General features: G+C 38.2%; 1 protein-coding gene across 6 annotated transcripts in view; it reads left to right on the top strand.

The window, feature by feature from the left end:
- Positions 1-17,081, top strand: part of LIMS1 (LIM zinc finger domain containing 1) — a 161,975-nt gene that overhangs the window by 139,338 nt on the left and 5,556 nt on the right. For all 6 annotated transcript variants that reach the window (XM_042981054.1, XM_042981055.1, XM_007097755.3 and 3 more), the window contains exons 3-8: positions 11,686-11,752; positions 12,559-12,679; positions 13,103-13,252; positions 14,628-14,778; positions 15,288-15,380; positions 16,156-16,204. In XM_042981054.1, the coding sequence (XP_042836988.1) occupies positions 11,686-11,752; positions 12,559-12,679; positions 13,103-13,252; positions 14,628-14,778; positions 15,288-15,380; positions 16,156-16,204 (631 nt within the window). The remainder of the gene's footprint in view (positions 1-11,685; positions 11,753-12,558; positions 12,680-13,102; positions 13,253-14,627; positions 14,779-15,287; positions 15,381-16,155; positions 16,205-17,081) is intronic.

The raw sequence follows: 17,081 nt of genomic DNA, 5'->3' as shown, positions 1-17,081 counted from the left end.
CAGGGTGAATTCCAACCCACCAGCTTATGTGGTTCAGTAAGTGAACTTAAAAGTTTGCCATTGAGGCTGTAATCTATCACTGCTAAAAAATATAAGGTCTGTCTCAGTGCTTCTTGTGCTCCATAGCTTGTCATCAATGACTGCTGTACCTGGGATGTTTTTATTTACAAGACCACATTAGTCATGTTTTCAGGCCACTCACACCTGTCTCATTTAAGTTGTCTTCTCTGACTACACACAGCACTTTGTTTATACCTTTAGTAAAGATGGCATTTCACAATTTATTACATTAAATACCTCGGGTGCAAGGACTGTTCTCATTGATTCATTATCTCTATAGTTTGTTATGCAGTATTTGATGACTACTAGGTGCTTAATAAATACAATGGTATGTATACAGTACTTGGATTGTACAGATGGCAAGATAAAATGCTAAGATTCCCAGTAGGACCCAGGGAACACATTTTCTAATATAAACATTGCAGGCTACCCTTCAAAGTCTTTACTCATTTACCTATTGCTCATTTCATGAACATTGTCCAGAGTGGTGGATGAAAGAAATGTATTCTTATGTAAAAATAGGAAATTTCAGTTTTGGGTAGAACCCTGAGTAAAATGCCTAGTCATGATGTATTTTCACTACCATAGGTGGACCACTGATTTGGTATATTGGTTCAGGCCAATGTGGTGTTCTTGAATAAACTTAGTTGTTATTTAAAACCTGCAGAAAAGTTGAAAGAATAATACAGTGAATATCATGTATCCTTATGCATCTCACACACATACCCACAACACCCATCTTCTGCCAAATTGTTTGGGAATAATTTCCAGACATGTAACACTAAATGAAGTTACTTTAAATTTTTGTGTTTTTTGGGGGAGGAGGTACAACAGAAGAATCATAGTTAAGAGATGATTTTTGGGATACTGGTCTTAACAAAATGTTCTATTATTGACTGACATGTTGTATCTAGTTGGGATTGAAAGGGTATTGAAAGGGATATAGAAAGGGTAAAGTAGTGATTTTGCGGTGGCAAAACCTAGCAGATACTATCTTTTTTTTTTTTAACGTTTATTCATTTTTGAAAGATAGAGACAGAGCGTGAGTGGGGCAGGGTTAGAGAGACAGAGAGAGGGAGACACAGAATCCAAAGCAGGCTCCAGGCTCTGAGCTGCCAGCACAGAGCCTGATATGGGGCTCGAATTCGCGGACCATGAGATCATGACTTGAACCTACGACAGGCGCTTAACTGACTGAGCCACCTAGGTGCCCCTGGCAGATACCATCTTTTTTTTTTTTTTAATGTTTTTTTATTTTTGAGAGAGAAACAGAGTGCGAGCAGGGGAGGGGCAGAGAGAGAAGGAGACACAGAATCTGAAGCAGGCTCCAGCCTCTGAGCTGTCAGCACAGAGCCTGACACAGGGCTCGAATCCACAAGCCGTGAGATCATGACGTGAGCCGAAGTCGGACGCTCAACCAACTGAGCCACCCAGGCGCCCCAATACCCTCTTAATCAAGTGGTCAAGGTAAACATGACCAGTAAGAAATCATGTTGAGATCATGTACTCTCCGATATGATGCAAGAAAATAGAGCGTATTATTACTGTGGTATTCCCGCAAACCTATGACCTCAGTCTAATCATGAGACAAACACATAATGAGGAGCACTCTACAAAACACAACCCGTACCCTTTAAAAGTGTCAAGGGCAGGGCTCGGTCAGTTAAGCACCTGACTCTTGGTTTCAGCTCAGATTATGATCTCACAGTTCATCGGATCAAGCGCTGCGTCAGGCTCTACGCTAACAGTGTTGAGCCTGCCTGGGATTTTTCTCCCTTTCTCTCTGCCCCTCTCTTGCTTGTGTGTGCGTGCTCTGTCTCTAAATAAATAAATAATAAACATACATTTTTTTTTTTTTTAAAGTGTCAAGGTCATTTAAGACAGGCCAAGGTTGAGGAACTGTCACAGATTGAAGGTGACCAAACAGCCTTGATTAGTCAGATATCATGAGATTTCCCATGTGTGTGTTTATTCATTCTTTATTGACCTATCCATCCATTTAACAATATTTATAATATTAGGTAGTTACAGTGTGTCAGGCACCATGTTACATTCTAGGAGTACAATGATGAGCAAGGTAGATAGAGTCTTAAGGAGCTTATCCTACAGTGTATTAGACTAGGCTGACCAAGATCAAGTCATTGAAAATTAAATACAAAGCTTCACAGTATTACTACAGACTGGTTGGTAATAGGAAGTTAAATCTACCTGAGGACAGATTTCTACCCCAGAATCTACTGAAAACCGGTATAGATGATGTTTCTATTTCAGCACAGTGGCACTTGGTAAAGAGCTTAGTAAATGGAAGGTACTTTTTTTTAGAAAATAACCATGATATGATTTTACAGGCTGTCACTACATATATCTGCAGCAGCTTCTAGCATCGTGCCTTGCCTTTAGTGGGTCCTCTGAATATTTGCTGACTGAGAGAAACTGTCAGTGAAGCTGTGCATCCTAGGATGTCTTAGGAACCATGTATCCATAATTAGGTTGTTTCAGGACCTCAGCATTTTCCTCAGATTTGTGCAATGGAAATAGAAGGAGGATTCACTTTATTGGTACGTTGTCAAAAAGGAACACAGTAGTTCCAGGCTGTAATGTCATTGTTCCACATCCAACAGAATTACCTCTTCATCTATCTGTGTTCAGATTAACAGTTCTCAAGTGAAGTTCACATCGTGTGTTGGCAGAGAAGCCATGGTTTTTAAGTTGATAGAAACCCACAAGATAATTTTAGAATTCTAGGTTATATTCTCTATTGCTCTGTCTAAAAGAGGTGGTGGATACAGAAGAAGCAGTGTAGATTTTAGGGTCTGACAGCCTTGGATTGAACCCCAGCTCTACTGGCTTTGGTGCAAGTTATTTAATATTTTTGAATTTCAGTTTTCTCTAACAAGGGATTAATCACATGTGTCTGATACGGTTATGAGTTTGAACCAAGGTAGCATGCTGTGTTCTGGAAGCTGTCCTGTGCATTGTAGGATGTTTAGTAATTTCTACCCACTAGATCCCCAGTCCTGACAACCAGAATATCTCTTGGGGCGCTAAATCACCCTCAGCTGAGAACCATTACACTAAACAATGAGGGTTATGATCTTCACTAGGGATATAGCAAGTCCATTGTAAGTGGGTGTGTTCCCCATGTTGGTTAGGCAGTACTCTCACAAAATAAAAAACCTTTTTATAGTTCTGTCTCTCAGAATTTGACTGCAGTTAGAGCTAATTCTTGTTCCATAAATTAAAAAAAAAATTTAATCTTTATTTATTTTTGAAAGAGAGAGAGAGAGAGAGAGAGCAAGCGAGGGAGGAACAGAAAGAGAGGAAAACACAGAATCCGAAGCAGGCGCCGGGCTCTGAGTTGTCAGCACAGAGCCCGACATGGGGCTCAAACCCGCAAACCGTGAGATCATGACCTGAGCTGAAGTCAGATGCTTAACTGACTGAGCCACCCAGGCGCCCCATAAATTTAATTAGAAAGTATTTCTAGACAGATTTCACTTAAGAAAGACCCTCAAGAGAGCCTACATTTTTCTGGTTTAAATTGACACAAGAAAAGATAACTATACCGTTCTTGGATAGTCAACATTCAACTATTCATAATGAAAATATCATCCTCATTTAGCAGAAGGCAAGATACATTACCTGTGTGGTGATTAGTACTGGTTCCACTAACTGAAATTTATTTTTCTCTTTTCAAATATCCTACTTCTGTGTTTTAATTTTAAACAACTTTTAAATGTTTATGATTCCAGGGGTGCCTGGGTGGCGCTCAGTCAGTTAAGCATCTGATTGTTGTTTGCAGCTCAGTTCATGATCTCACACTTTGTGGGATCGAGCCCTGCGTCTGGCTCTGTGTTGACAGTGTGGAGCCTTCTTGGGATTCTCTCTCTGTCTCTCTCTGCCCCTCTCCCACTTGTGTGCACTCTCTCTCTCTCAAATAAATAAAAATTTAAAAAATAATAAATATTAATGATTCCAAAAAATATTTATCTTTTAATTTTGTCTGTATTGGAAGGTAGTGATCAGGGCAGTAATAAAAAACAACATGTTCAAACAATCATGGTGGTGGTATTGCTTGCCACCCCTAATACCCCCAGGAGTTGAGGTGCTGTTTCTGCTTCCATGTGTCTCTTGAGAGTAAGGTCACCTAGCTTGTTGTGTTAAGTCACAGTCCTTAACCTTGCCTAGAATGTAGTACTTTATGTGTGAATAAATGTCCCACAATTCCTGATTTTAGAAGACTTGTGAGTTATACTAATACTTTTATTTCTGAGCCAGGCACTATACTAGGTATTTCTTTCTCTTTTTTCTTTCTTTCTTTCTTTCTTTTTTTTTTTTAGTTTTTTTTTTTTAGTTTTTTAATTTATTTGGGGAGAGAGATTGCTCACGTGAGTGCAAGCAGGGAGGGGCAGAGAGAGAGGGAGAGAGAAAATCCCAAGCAGACTCTGCATTGTCAGTGCAGATCCTGACGCAGGGCTCGATCTCACAAACCAACAAGATGATGACCTGAGCCGAAATCGAGAGTCTGACGCTTTAACCAACCGAGTCACCCAGGCGCCCCTATACTAAGTGTTTTGTAGACTGTTATTCTTGTTGTTCTTCTTTCATTTGATTCTCACATAAATCCTGTGAGTTAGGTACTTTTTTTCCCAACTTACCTGTGGCCGTGATGAGGCTCAGAGACCTTGGCCACGGTTAACTAGTGGGGACGTGGTCAAATCAGGATGTTAACTCATGCCTGCTTGTCTGCACAAGCTGGGTTCTCCTCCACTAGGATGCACCAACTCTCACTGAAGTTGAAATGGTTTCCTGGGACTGATATTTTATCATTCTGAGAGATAATGCTCTCTTGTATGTGGCCATCACTACTTTTTCATCCAGTCATTCAGTAAATATTTATGGAAAGCCTGCATTGTAGGGTATACTGTGTAGACCACACTATACCCTAGTTCTGGGAGTGAATACAGTTTTCACAGTGATTTGGATAGAACTTGATGATGACTTCCATGCTTCTGTTCCTCATTTTCAGATTAGGAAAATTTAGAGAGGTCAGATAAATGTATGAGTTGTATACAATTAGTGATTTTTGCATTCGGAATTGTAGTTCGCTTCAAAGGGAAATCTGTTTTCATCAGTACTGGTTTTCATGAGTTACCAGTATGTCTAGTCATATTCCAGTACATGTGAAAAAATATTTGTAAAATGACCAAGTCATTGGTGGCATGAGAAGGCTGTTTAAATGCCATTTCAGAGGGGGATACCCGCTCAGCCCAGAGGTCCTAATGCTAACTATATGTAGATAGCCACCATAACAGCTCCCAAATCTAACTTTGTGACATCTCGGCATATCTCCAGTAAAAGGATTATCTTAGTATTTCCCCTAAGAAGGTACTTTTGAGAGTAAAATTGAACCAACAGTTAAAGGGTGATATAATTCTACAAACATTACAAATCAGGATGGACTGGACCAAGAACTAGAACATGGTGTGCAGCCTTTCTCATTTTGGCATAGTACACATTAAGTTCTTTGTTAATACTTCAGATTTCTTTCTCTCTCCTTAGTTTGAATTTCCCAAATGTGTCCTTTTTTCCCTATCACAAAATGCATAACAGGAAAGACCAATTTATAATGAATGATTTAGTAGAAAGATGGTTTACAAAGGGATTTCTTCACTCATTTCCTCTTACACAGAATCATGATTACTCAGGAAGGCTGAACCCTGAGAAGGGAGGTCTGGTTGGGAGGAAACTTCCCAACTAGATGAGGAGCTTATCTGCTGACCCACTCAGTTCAAAGCAATTTATGACAAACCAGTACAAATCACCAAGTGAAGATCGTCAACATTTGCACTTGCCTTGAAATGAGACTACCAGCTAAGTTTCTAATTCTGAGCTTTCTTTAAAGCAGCAGAATCAAGCCCCACCCTCCTCGAAAGAGAGTCTTCACAGAACTCAAACATAAAACATAAAGCAGAGCTATTTTTGGTTGGAGTTAATCCTCCACCAGACTGAACAATCCCTGTTCCAGGCAGGTGGCAGCAAGTAGGGTTCTTAGACATTCCGTTTCAACAATATTAATTAATTAATTATTGAATATTGAATATTCAATATTGAATATTGAATTAATTCAAATTAATATTTCTTATAAGCTGAGGGTATTTTAAACCAGTTTTGGGTTGTAACATGCAGTTACCTAGAAAGGTAGTACTTCTGAAAGTTTGATTTTTTCAAATTTATGATTTCTGATTTTTCATTTTTATCCTAGAGTTTTACTTTGGATCAACTTCTGGCCTTTCTCCTGGGCTTGGATATCAAGCCCATAACTGTGTTTGATCATGTCTATACCTGTAGAAAAGAGGCAGCTTGTTCTAGCAAAAGAAATTCTCTTGCATTAGTCCTCATACAGGATAAGCACAGCCCAGGGTATGCAAAGGGTTTGCATTATGGATGGTTTCAAGGGATCCATTTCTGGATCCTTGTATTTTGGTTTGAGAGAACTAAATTTTTGGATTCTTCTTCCTAAAGTTGATTTCTCTGATAATATATTTGTATTCACAGTAGCACTTGATTTTCCCACTTCACAAGAGAAAAGAATCTCAAATCTTACTGTGATTAATTGCCCCAGAACACCAATAAAAAGTCATTAGTCAGGAGTCCTCAAACCCATAAGGCTTCTAGTCTTTCCCTGCCTTGTGTATTTTCTTTGTTTTTTTTTTTAAGTTTTATTTACAGTAAAACGTTGCATTGCGAATAACTTACTCTGCAGGTGTTCCACAAGAAGAGCAAACATTTCTAATAAATTGTAACTTGATAAATGAGCAGTGCCTTGCAATACAAGTAGTACATGATGCCAAAGGTCACATGATCACACCTGAGCCAATGGTTCTTCAAATTTGCTTTATATACAAGTGCTTTGGAATGCAAGCGTGTTTCTGGAACGAATTATGCTTGCAAGCCAAGGTTTTACTGATTTATTTTGAGGGAGAGAGAGAGCACAGGTGCACGTAAGTGGGGTGAGGGTCAGAGATAGAGGAAAAGAGAATCCACACTGTTAGCATGGAGCCTGATGCAGGGCTTGATCCCACGAACTGTGAGATCATGACCTGAGCTGAAATCAAGAGTTGGACACCCAACCGACTGAGCCACCCAGGCACCCTGCCTTCTGTATTTTCTTGATAAGGATGAAGCCTAGCTTTAGGAACTGTGCTGGCTGTTCTGGGTTCAGATTTGTAGCAGATTTGGAAATGTAGGGAGTAATCATGACAACTTCCTGTTAAGACTTTGTCTTTTTTTATCTTTAATTTCAAAAGGACTCATCCTTTTTCTTCAGTTTTATTAAAATATGATCGACAGATAACATTAAGGTGTACAACATGATGATTTCATATGTATATGTATATATTGTGAAATGATAACCACAGTAAGGTTAGCACATCCATCACCTCATGTAATTACCTTTTGTGTGTGTGTATGGTGAGAACATTTAAGATCTACTGTCTTAGCAGACTTCAAGTGTGCAATACAGTGTTGTTAACTGTAATCACTGTGCTGTATCTTAGATGCCCAGAATTTACTCATTTTATAACTGGAAGTTTGTACCCCTTAAACAATATTTCCCCATTTCCCTGATCCCTCCAGGTCCCAGTAACTATCAGACTACTCTGTTTCTAGGAGTTTGGCATTTTTAGATTCCACACATAAGTGAGATCACACAGTATTTGTCTTTCTCTGCCTGACTTAATTCTTTTAGCATAATGCCCTCCAGGTTTGTCCATGTTGTTGCAAATAGCAGGATTTCCAGGGCATATGGGTCGCTCAGTTAAGCATCCAACTTCAGCTTAAGTCTTGATCTCATGGTTTGTGAGTTTAAGCCCCATATCAGGTTTTGCCCTGACAGTGAGGAGCCTGCCTGGGATTCTCTTTCTCTCCTGTCTCTGCCCCTTACATTCCCCTTCTTTCTCAAAATAAATAAATGAATGAATGAATGAATGAATGAATAAATAAATAAATAAATAAATAGCTAGCTAGCTAGCATGATTTCCTTCCTATTTATGGCTGAGTGGTATTTCATTGTATATGTATATCACAGGATTTATCCTTTTAAAGGGAGAGGTCTGTGAGAGCAAAGCATAGAGCATTGGTAAGAAATTATGAACATGATGCGTATATGTTAGGAGCCAGAGCCAAAACAGAAGTCTGTGACTCTCGCAAGGCACTGAGAGGCTAAACAGCCTGACCCAAGTCACACAGCCAGTCAGTGGTTTAGCCAGAATTTAAACTCAGGCATTCTGGATCCATGGTCAGTGTTCTTAACTTCCACTCTATGCTACCTATTTGAATCACGTCTTAAAAGACTTACTCAAATTGCAACCAATCCTATATTTTTTTTTCTACCTTCTGCTAGCAAATATAGTATATATGCTAACTGCTGGACTCATTTTGTTTTTGTCTTAAGCAATATGTCTTTCTCTTTCATTAAATACAAACTAAAAGTTGAATGTTTCTTTTTTTTTTTTCTCATTAAACTATGTTTTAATGGTCTCCAAATTCTGTGACAGATTTTTTTTTTGGTTGTTTCCATTAAAAAGAACTGATTTTAAAAATTATAATAAACCTGCCACACACACATAAGTGGCACACAAAACATTCTGTTTTCCTACTAAAAATGTTGTGATGCATTGTTATCATTAACCAGTCTTTGCTATTAAACCTACATGGCCAGGGGCACATGGGTGGTTCAGTTGGTTGAGTATCTGACTTTGGCTCAGGTCATGACCTCATGGTTCTTGAGATCAAGACCTGCATCAGGCTTGCTGCTGTCAGCACAGAGCCAGCTTTAAATCCTCTATTCCCCTCTCTCTCTGCCCTTCCCCTGCTCACACTCTTTCAAAAATAAAAATAAATAAAAAATAAAAAATAAATCTTTAAAAAAAAGAATAAAGCTACATGGCCAGTTGACACCAACAGTTCTGAGCCCAGTCTTTCAACATGGATTAAGACTAGGGTAGCCGATGGGGCGCCTGGGTGGCTCAGTCGGTTAAGTGACTGACTTCGGCTCAGGTCATGATCTCACAGTTCATAGGTTTGAGCCCCACATCAGGCTCTGTACTGAACGCTTGCTTGGAGCCTGGAGCCTGCTTCAGATTCTGTGTCCTTCTTTCTCTGCCCCTCCCCTGCTTGTACTCTGTCTCACTCTGTGTCTCAAAAATAAATAAATATAAAAAAAAATTAAAAGACTAGGGTAGCCAATAAAAAAGTTTATCGGTTCCAACTAAATCAGTGGAGTTGTTTCTGAGTCTTTATATTTGATTTCTCTCTTTTTTAAAAATTTTTTAATGTTTATTTTTGATAGAACACAAAGGGAAGAAGAGAGACAGGGAGACACAGAATCTAAAGCAGGCTCCAGGCTCTGAGCTGTCAGCACAAAGCCCAACGCAGGGCTCGAACCCACAGACCATGAGATCATGACCTGAGCTGAAGTCAGTCACCCAACCGACTGAACCACCTAGGCACCCCTTGATTTCTTTTTTTAATTACTGCTAAAAGCTAAGCATCTGATTTCTATATATGTTTGTAACATCCAATAAAGGAACGTATTTACTTCATAAATAACTTCTGGTTGGGGCTACCCACAGTGCATTATGACAGAGAACTGGGTAATATGGCATATCAATTTATGATTATCTGTTTGTAACTTCTGAAAACAGATTCATTACATTAATTTAAAAATTAAAAAAAAAACGGGGGCATCCAGCCTGGGTGGCTCACCCACCCAGGTGGGTGTCCAACTTCTGCTCAGGTCATGATCTCACGGTTCGTGAGTTTGAACCCCGCATTGGGCTCTGTGCTGACAGCTCAGAGCCTGGAGCCTATTTCTGATTCTGTGTCTCCCTCTCTCTCTGCCCCTTCCCTGCTCATGCTCTCTCAAAAATAAACATGAATTAAAAAATTTTTTTAAAAACAGATTCATTAAACGTATTAGAGTTCATCCATTTGAATTTCAAAATGAAGTAAGCCTTTTTCTGGCACAAAATAAATCTACTTGGGCTGGTCTGCAGATTAAGCTATAGTGGATATGTTCAATAAATTGAGCTAAATCTGCAGCTAATTTCCACAATTGACCAAATTTAGTTGACTACTGCTACATCACTAAAAATGGATTTTGATAGTCAAACAATATGCAATATGTGAACATTGTAAGGAGTTCAAAGATACAAAGGGAGACATGCCATAATTCTCATGACTTATTTATGTGAAGAGGGTAAAAAGCAGCCCCCAAAATAGAAATTCATGTTGAACTCTTCCATTGGTAAGTCCTATTTATCTGTGGATACATGGAATAATTGTGAGAGGAAGGGGAGCCCTGCTCATCTCATTGAGACACTTTTCTTTTTTTTTTTAATTTTTTAATGTTTATTTATTTTTGAGAGATAGAGTGTGAGCAGGGGTGTGGCAGAGAGAGAGGGAGACACAGAATCCAAAGCAGGCTCCAGGCTCTGAGCTGTTAGCACAGAGCTCGATGCAGGGCTACAACTCATGAACTGTGAGATCATGACCTGAGCCGAAGTCGGGTGCTTAACCAATTGAGGTACCCAGCTGCTCCACGATAGGCTTAAGTAAACAAATAGTAGAAAGTAAAATTTGACATTTGTACACATATTCATGTTTTAACTATTTGTGTACTAATAATTATAATGATAACTTAATCCAGAATAAAAAATGTTTTTAGCTTTTAGAGTTCATGGGTTCAGGTAGTAAAACAAATTTTAAAGTTTTGTTATATACATTTTAATTGCTGAGTAGTATGGTAGGGTGATCTGTTAAAGACTTTAGTATGGAATTTAGGAAAAAATATCATACCAGGATAAAACTTTGTGGGAAATGAAATGGAAATAGTTCAAGGAGAGAAGTAGAGGATGTGAATTTTCCAACTATTAAAATAGAATTTAAAAAAAAATTTTTTAACGTTTAGTTTTTGAGAGACAGAGAGAGATAGAGCATGAATGGGGGAGGAGCAGAGAGAGAGGGGGAGACACATAATCCAAAGCACAGAGCCCGACGTGGGGCTCAAACCCATGAACTGCGAGATCATGACCTGAGCCAAAGTCAGACGCTTAACCGACTGAACCACCCAAACGCCCCTAAAATAGAATATTTTTTAATGGGTTTTGGCCTCATTTTAAAATGTTTAGATCTAAAATATACTCGACTATCTACCCTTTGTAAATATTTAAGTTTATAATACAACATTTCAGATATCAACGTAAAAAAAGTGGGAAACGGTTTGTGTATATATGTGTATTTTCTAGGGAGAGGAGTCCACCGCTCTCATTAGACTCCTAAAGGTGAGTCTGCAAGCCAGAAAACAGTTCATCATTGTTAGAGGGAGTTCACTGTACTCTGGAGCCATAGTACCAGTTGTTGAGTATGTCTTTCCTGTACCCACATGCAGGTAGGTGTAGGTAAAGTACAAAAGTACATCTGCTTTTAAACATCTCAGTAGAATTATAATTCTTAGGGCAGGGCTCTTAGTTCAAAAACATCTTTCCATATGTCTCCACAGAATAATTATATTCATCCTGTGATTGTTTCATCTGTACAAGCTGATGGTACTTTCTATTTCAGTTTGAAGGAAGGAAGTACTGTGAACATGACTTTCAGATGCTCTTTGCTCCTTGCTGTCATCAGTGTGGTAAGTTTTACTGCTGAATAGCAGAGTAAAAAGTGAGTCTCAAAATTATGTCAATGGTGGAAATGGTGTTTAGTGCTCATTATAAATAGCATTCAGGTACTTTGTACATCCTTTTCCTTATCATTAATATATAACAAACTGGAAGAATATCAAAACCCAGAGAGAAATGTTTTTTAAGGACATCTAGTGTAAAGTTTTTTGGGGATTGATTAGGACTTTTTTAGATGATCCTTTGGAATATTCTTGTCCCCTGTTAATTCAGCCTTTACTCGCTTTTGAGGTTGCCAAGAGAGAGACAGGGAAAACATTGGAGGGGTGCTTCACATGCTTAAGGACTGCTGTGTGTAACACAAGTGTTTAACTTGCTTGCATTTTAGCCACCTCATGGGTTGCTAGCAGCTTTACTAGAGAGTCTCCAGAAATTGGAGAAACTGAGTAGAATGTTCTAAAGTTTAGTGAAAGAAGAAATTAATTAAGTATAGGCTTCAAGAAAATGTGCTGTGTCAGCAATGACCAGAAATAAACAAAAGGCATTTGAGAGAACCCAGTGTATCATTGAGAAAAGGAAAATCAGATTCAGAGATGTGATAAGACAGCCCAAAAATTTGACCACAGAATCAAAACTAAGGACTCAGATGAAATAGAGTTTTTTCCTAATGCAGTACTTACTGTGGTCGATATGTATGTAGAAAGCCCCTAGTTGTGGAGAAAGGTTTAAATGTGTTCTTTTTCCTTGTGTCTTTTGCCTTACTGCTTTCAGCAATAAGACGCACCCTGGACATCCTTTGTGTGTTCCTTTCCCACAGGTGAATTCATCATTGGCCGAGTTATCAAAGCCATGAATAACAGCTGGCATCCTGAGTGCTTCCGCTGTGACCTCTGCCAGGAAGTTCTGGCAGATATTGGATTTGTCAAGAATGCTGGGAGGTAGGAGTTTTCCATCCTTGTTAGGTGTGGGTGGAGAAGTAACTACTGCAAGGTCATGCCTGTTTTCCCCTAGGGCTGTGAGGAGGTGCTTTCAGGCACTGAGTTTAAGGTATAGGGACTGCAGCCTGTATTGGCTCATCTGGCGGCTGTTAGGAGAGGACCCTAGAATTGGTGTCCCTGGGCCAACAAAAGGGAGATACGTAGTTAAGATGGAGTTTCTTAAAGATCAGTTGGATTACTTGGGTTGGAATAAATAAATTTTCATGTAAAAAATAGTGGCTTGATTCTGCTGTTAAGCCAAGTGTGATTTTTTTTTTTAAATTATTCACTTCTTTTCAGAGACATGAGAAGCATATTTCTTTTTAACTATTAGAACCTCAGATTTTAAACTTAAGTTTCTAAAAAAGTGTTGGCTCTGTTTAGACATCTGTGTCGCCCCTGTCATAATCGTGAGAAAGCCAGAGGCCTTGGAAAATACATCTGCCAGAAATGCCACGCCATCATCGATGAGCAACCGCTGATATTCAAGAATGACCCTTACCATCCAGACCATTTCAACTGTGCCAACTGCGGGTACTGCAATTTCTTCCCTTTTTATTGCACAAACCGTGGAAATAAAGTAAAACATCACTTTTTTTCTGTATCTTTTACTCCAGCACACCAGATTGTTTTTCTCCACCTTGTAATCTGGAACATTTTAAACCTATGAAGAAGTCAAGAGACTAATACAAAGAATACCTACATACCCATCATTGAGTTTCATCACTTAACATTTTGCCACATTTGAGTGTGTGCAGCACACTCTCCCCACACCCTGTGTGTGTGTGTACATATAACATATATACATATACCTTTAGTATTCAGTTAGTGGTAAAATTCAGTTATCCCAAAAACTGTTTTGATCACTGTGCTTTTTCAATACAGGATTAAAAAAAAAAAAAAAACCTTTAAAAAGTCTTCTCTTTGTACATATATAACTTTTACAGTTGTAATACTTAGGGTGTTATCTTAAAATATCTTAAACTACATTTATTTAATTTTATTTACTTCTAAAGGGATTTATTTTCTTCAAAGACTCATGATAAATTGTTCAGCTATGATTTTTTAAATTTGCTATCTAAAAATTTAATGGGAAAAGTTACTTTACTATAATCAGTTTGAACATACATGCTAAATTATAGTGGGGGTGGACAGAGATAAGGTAAGCTAAAGATCAAGAAAACAGCTTTGTGCTATGAGTATAGCCACCTCATTTATTTTGGGATTATCAGTTTGTACCTTATTTCATTTTCTTGCCTATTTCCCTTTGGTGGAATTTTTCTCTGTTCATTTGTCATTAGTACTTCTGGAGAATTACTTAAAACAGATGAAATGTAAACAAGTCCATTTGGCTAATTAGGGCCACCTCTGCCTAAATGGTAATATTGATGCAGGAGACTGAAAAGAATAGTGAACTTAAGCATTTGTGGGAAGGAAGGTTCTGGGCATTTCTTTTATTTTCTGTTAACCTGTAACTTAAAAGCTGGTGACAGTTTAATTGTTAGTAAATGGAGCTAATCTCTAACTTTAGACCTCAGTTATTTTGTAAAGATAACATCTCCAAGTCTGTCCCAAGCACTGTGATGATTCTTCTCTAGCTTTTTCAGGAAGACAAAAGGACTATCATGTGATCATAGACAAGGAAGTGATAAATATGACCAATGTGATGGTATATATCTGACTTATTTGTACATTTTATCATTATTGCTTGACATTGATGTTTTGATAGGAATCTGAAACCGGTTCAAGCCTATTAATTTAGGTTACTGTGAGCACTACTAAGAGTGGGGAAAAGAAGGTTGTTATAGTGAGATCTTCAAAAACCTGCTAAAAAGTATGTCAGTCTCCTCAGTTGCCTGTTTTTCTCTCTCGGTAGTAGTATTCAGTTGGATATATTTCTCATGGACAGGAAGGAGCTGACTGCTGATGCCCGGGAGCTGAAAGGAGAGCTGTACTGTCTGCCGTGCCATGATAAAATGGGGGTCCCCATCTGTGGCGCTTGTCGACGGCCCATTGAAGGGCGTGTGGTGAATGCTATGGGCAAGCAGTGGCATGTGGAGGTGAGTCGTAAATGGTGGAAGGGTTAACTAGTACTTTTGAATTTCCATCATTCAGAGGTGCTGGCAAGATTAGGAAATTCTAAAGATTAAATACGGACATTTTCAAGACAAATGACATTGTAGAAAATTAAGAATACAGAATATACACACTTTTGTGATCTCTCAGTAATGATACAGGGTGTGCTTTTTTGTTCTTAAATCCTTCTCGAGGCAGGAGTGTCATGGTCCATTTCCAGCAGCAGCCCCTCCCTTATAGATGATATTAACATGTTGACCTCTTCTCATTCTGTGTTGTTTAAAAAGGCTGTGTCTTAAAGTAACGTGTCAAAAACTCAAGACACCTGAATTAAGTTAAGACTGAAAGTGTCCCAGGGTTACCCCTGGCCAAATGAAATAACTACCTCAAACTTTCATGTACCTTCTCTGAGAATAATTTAACTTTGGGGTTTTACTTTATTAAATAAATAAAATATGGCAGCTCAAAAATTACCTCTAGCAATTTTTTTCAGCATTTTGTTTGCGCCAAGTGTGAAAAGCCATTTCTTGGACATCGACATTATGAAAGGAAAGGCCTGGCATATTGTGAAACCCACTATAACCAGGTATTGATCATACTTATTGGATACTAGATATACTTTTATAAGTTTGAGCTTAATATTTTAGCTACAAGGAAAGCTCTTGGAAAATGTACATTGGACTATAGATTTTATTTTTTAATGTTTTACTTGGGAAATAATTTCAGAGTCAACAGAAAGGTTGTAAAATAAAAATGTGAAGAATACCTATGTACCTTTTACTTCATCATTTGCATTGGCCCACTCTCTGTAAAAACACACACTTAATAAATGCACAGATCTTCATATACAAATGTATGTATTCATATATACACACATTTTTTTCTGAAGTATTTCAGAAGTTCATCATGGCCCTTTACCCCTAAATACTTCAGTTTTTATTTCCCAAGAATATGGAGTGGTCTCACATAATCATAGTTAATCAGTATTGATATAATACTTTATTATATTTATTCCATTTTGTCACTTGAACCCATAATGTCATTGAATCATTTTTTTCCACTTCAGTACTAGAGCCAGTCTAGGGTTGTCATTTTCTTTAGCCTCCTTAAATCTGGGACATTTCCAAAGCCATTTTCTGGGTTTTGATAGTGATGAAAAGTAAATTATCTTCACTGTAAAAAGTAAAAACTAGTCAATGCACTTTACTCATTTTCTCTAATAAGGGTAAATTCTGGATCTAGGTAGCCAGCTGTTTATTTTTAAGTGGTAGAAAGAACTGAAACTGTATTAAATGTTTGGTGTTCTAAACCTTAGTTCTAACATGTCTTGAATTTTTACCACTTTTTTTTTTCATTTTCAGCTATTTGGTGATGTTTGTTTCCACTGTAACCGTGTTATAGAAGGTGATGGTAAGTATCTGTAGGGATTTTATATGGCATAATTTTGTGTCAAAATTATGACACAAAAACAGAAAGAGATTGATTACTATTTGTCATTTGACCATTATCAGTTACTTTTTCTTTGGCATATTGCTCAAGTAATTCATAGCAGAGATGATAATATCGTACAAGTTGGATTCGTTACTCCTTTATGACAATACTTTAGGGCAGTGCCTCAGGCTTGTTACAGTATGTATTGTGTGAACCATTCATTCAATACAGTACGTATTGTGTGAAACAACCTTGAGATCTGTTTCTATTTCCATGCCCTGGATTTATAGAACTTGGAAGCTGTAGAGCAGTGTTTATTAGGAACAGCTTAATCTGCCTTGGTAGTTAGCAAGAGTCACTTTAACCCTGCAGATGCTAAAACCTGGCAGTTTTCTGTAGACATTTCTAGCACTTACCAGCCTTGTATTGTAAGTAGGCAGGGCTGATTAACTGGGACAGAAAGGAAGCAGCTGTGTTTGCTAATAGCCACTAGCACAGTTTTGCCAAAAACTTCCTGGCAAAGTTTTAAACATTCCTGTTTTCAACATGCTTCGTATTTCCTGTCAGAAAACCCAACCTGGGAAATACTTTGTGAAACACTGCCCATGATGCAGTTTGCAAAAGGATTACTTCAGGAGAGCAATCTTTAGTGCCATAGAAAATAAAACTTAGCTCCCTCCTATGTGACATAGTAGTCAGGTGAAAGAAGCTGTCAAAGGAAGCTCTCCTTTTTGTCAGCTTTGGAAGACAGGCAAATAAGTTAACGTCTGGATTGTTTTTTAATTACTTACCTAGTCTATATTTCTTTGTTGGGCCAGTGGTAGTGGCCCTGTGCCAGAAAAGCTCATCTGAGTGA

This window comes from Panthera tigris, chromosome A3 (genome assembly GCF_018350195.1).
Source record: "Panthera tigris isolate Pti1 chromosome A3, P.tigris_Pti1_mat1.1, whole genome shotgun sequence".
Taxonomy (NCBI): domain Eukaryota; kingdom Metazoa; phylum Chordata; class Mammalia; order Carnivora; family Felidae; genus Panthera; species Panthera tigris.
This window is presented reverse-complemented; position numbering and strand designations above follow the sequence as displayed.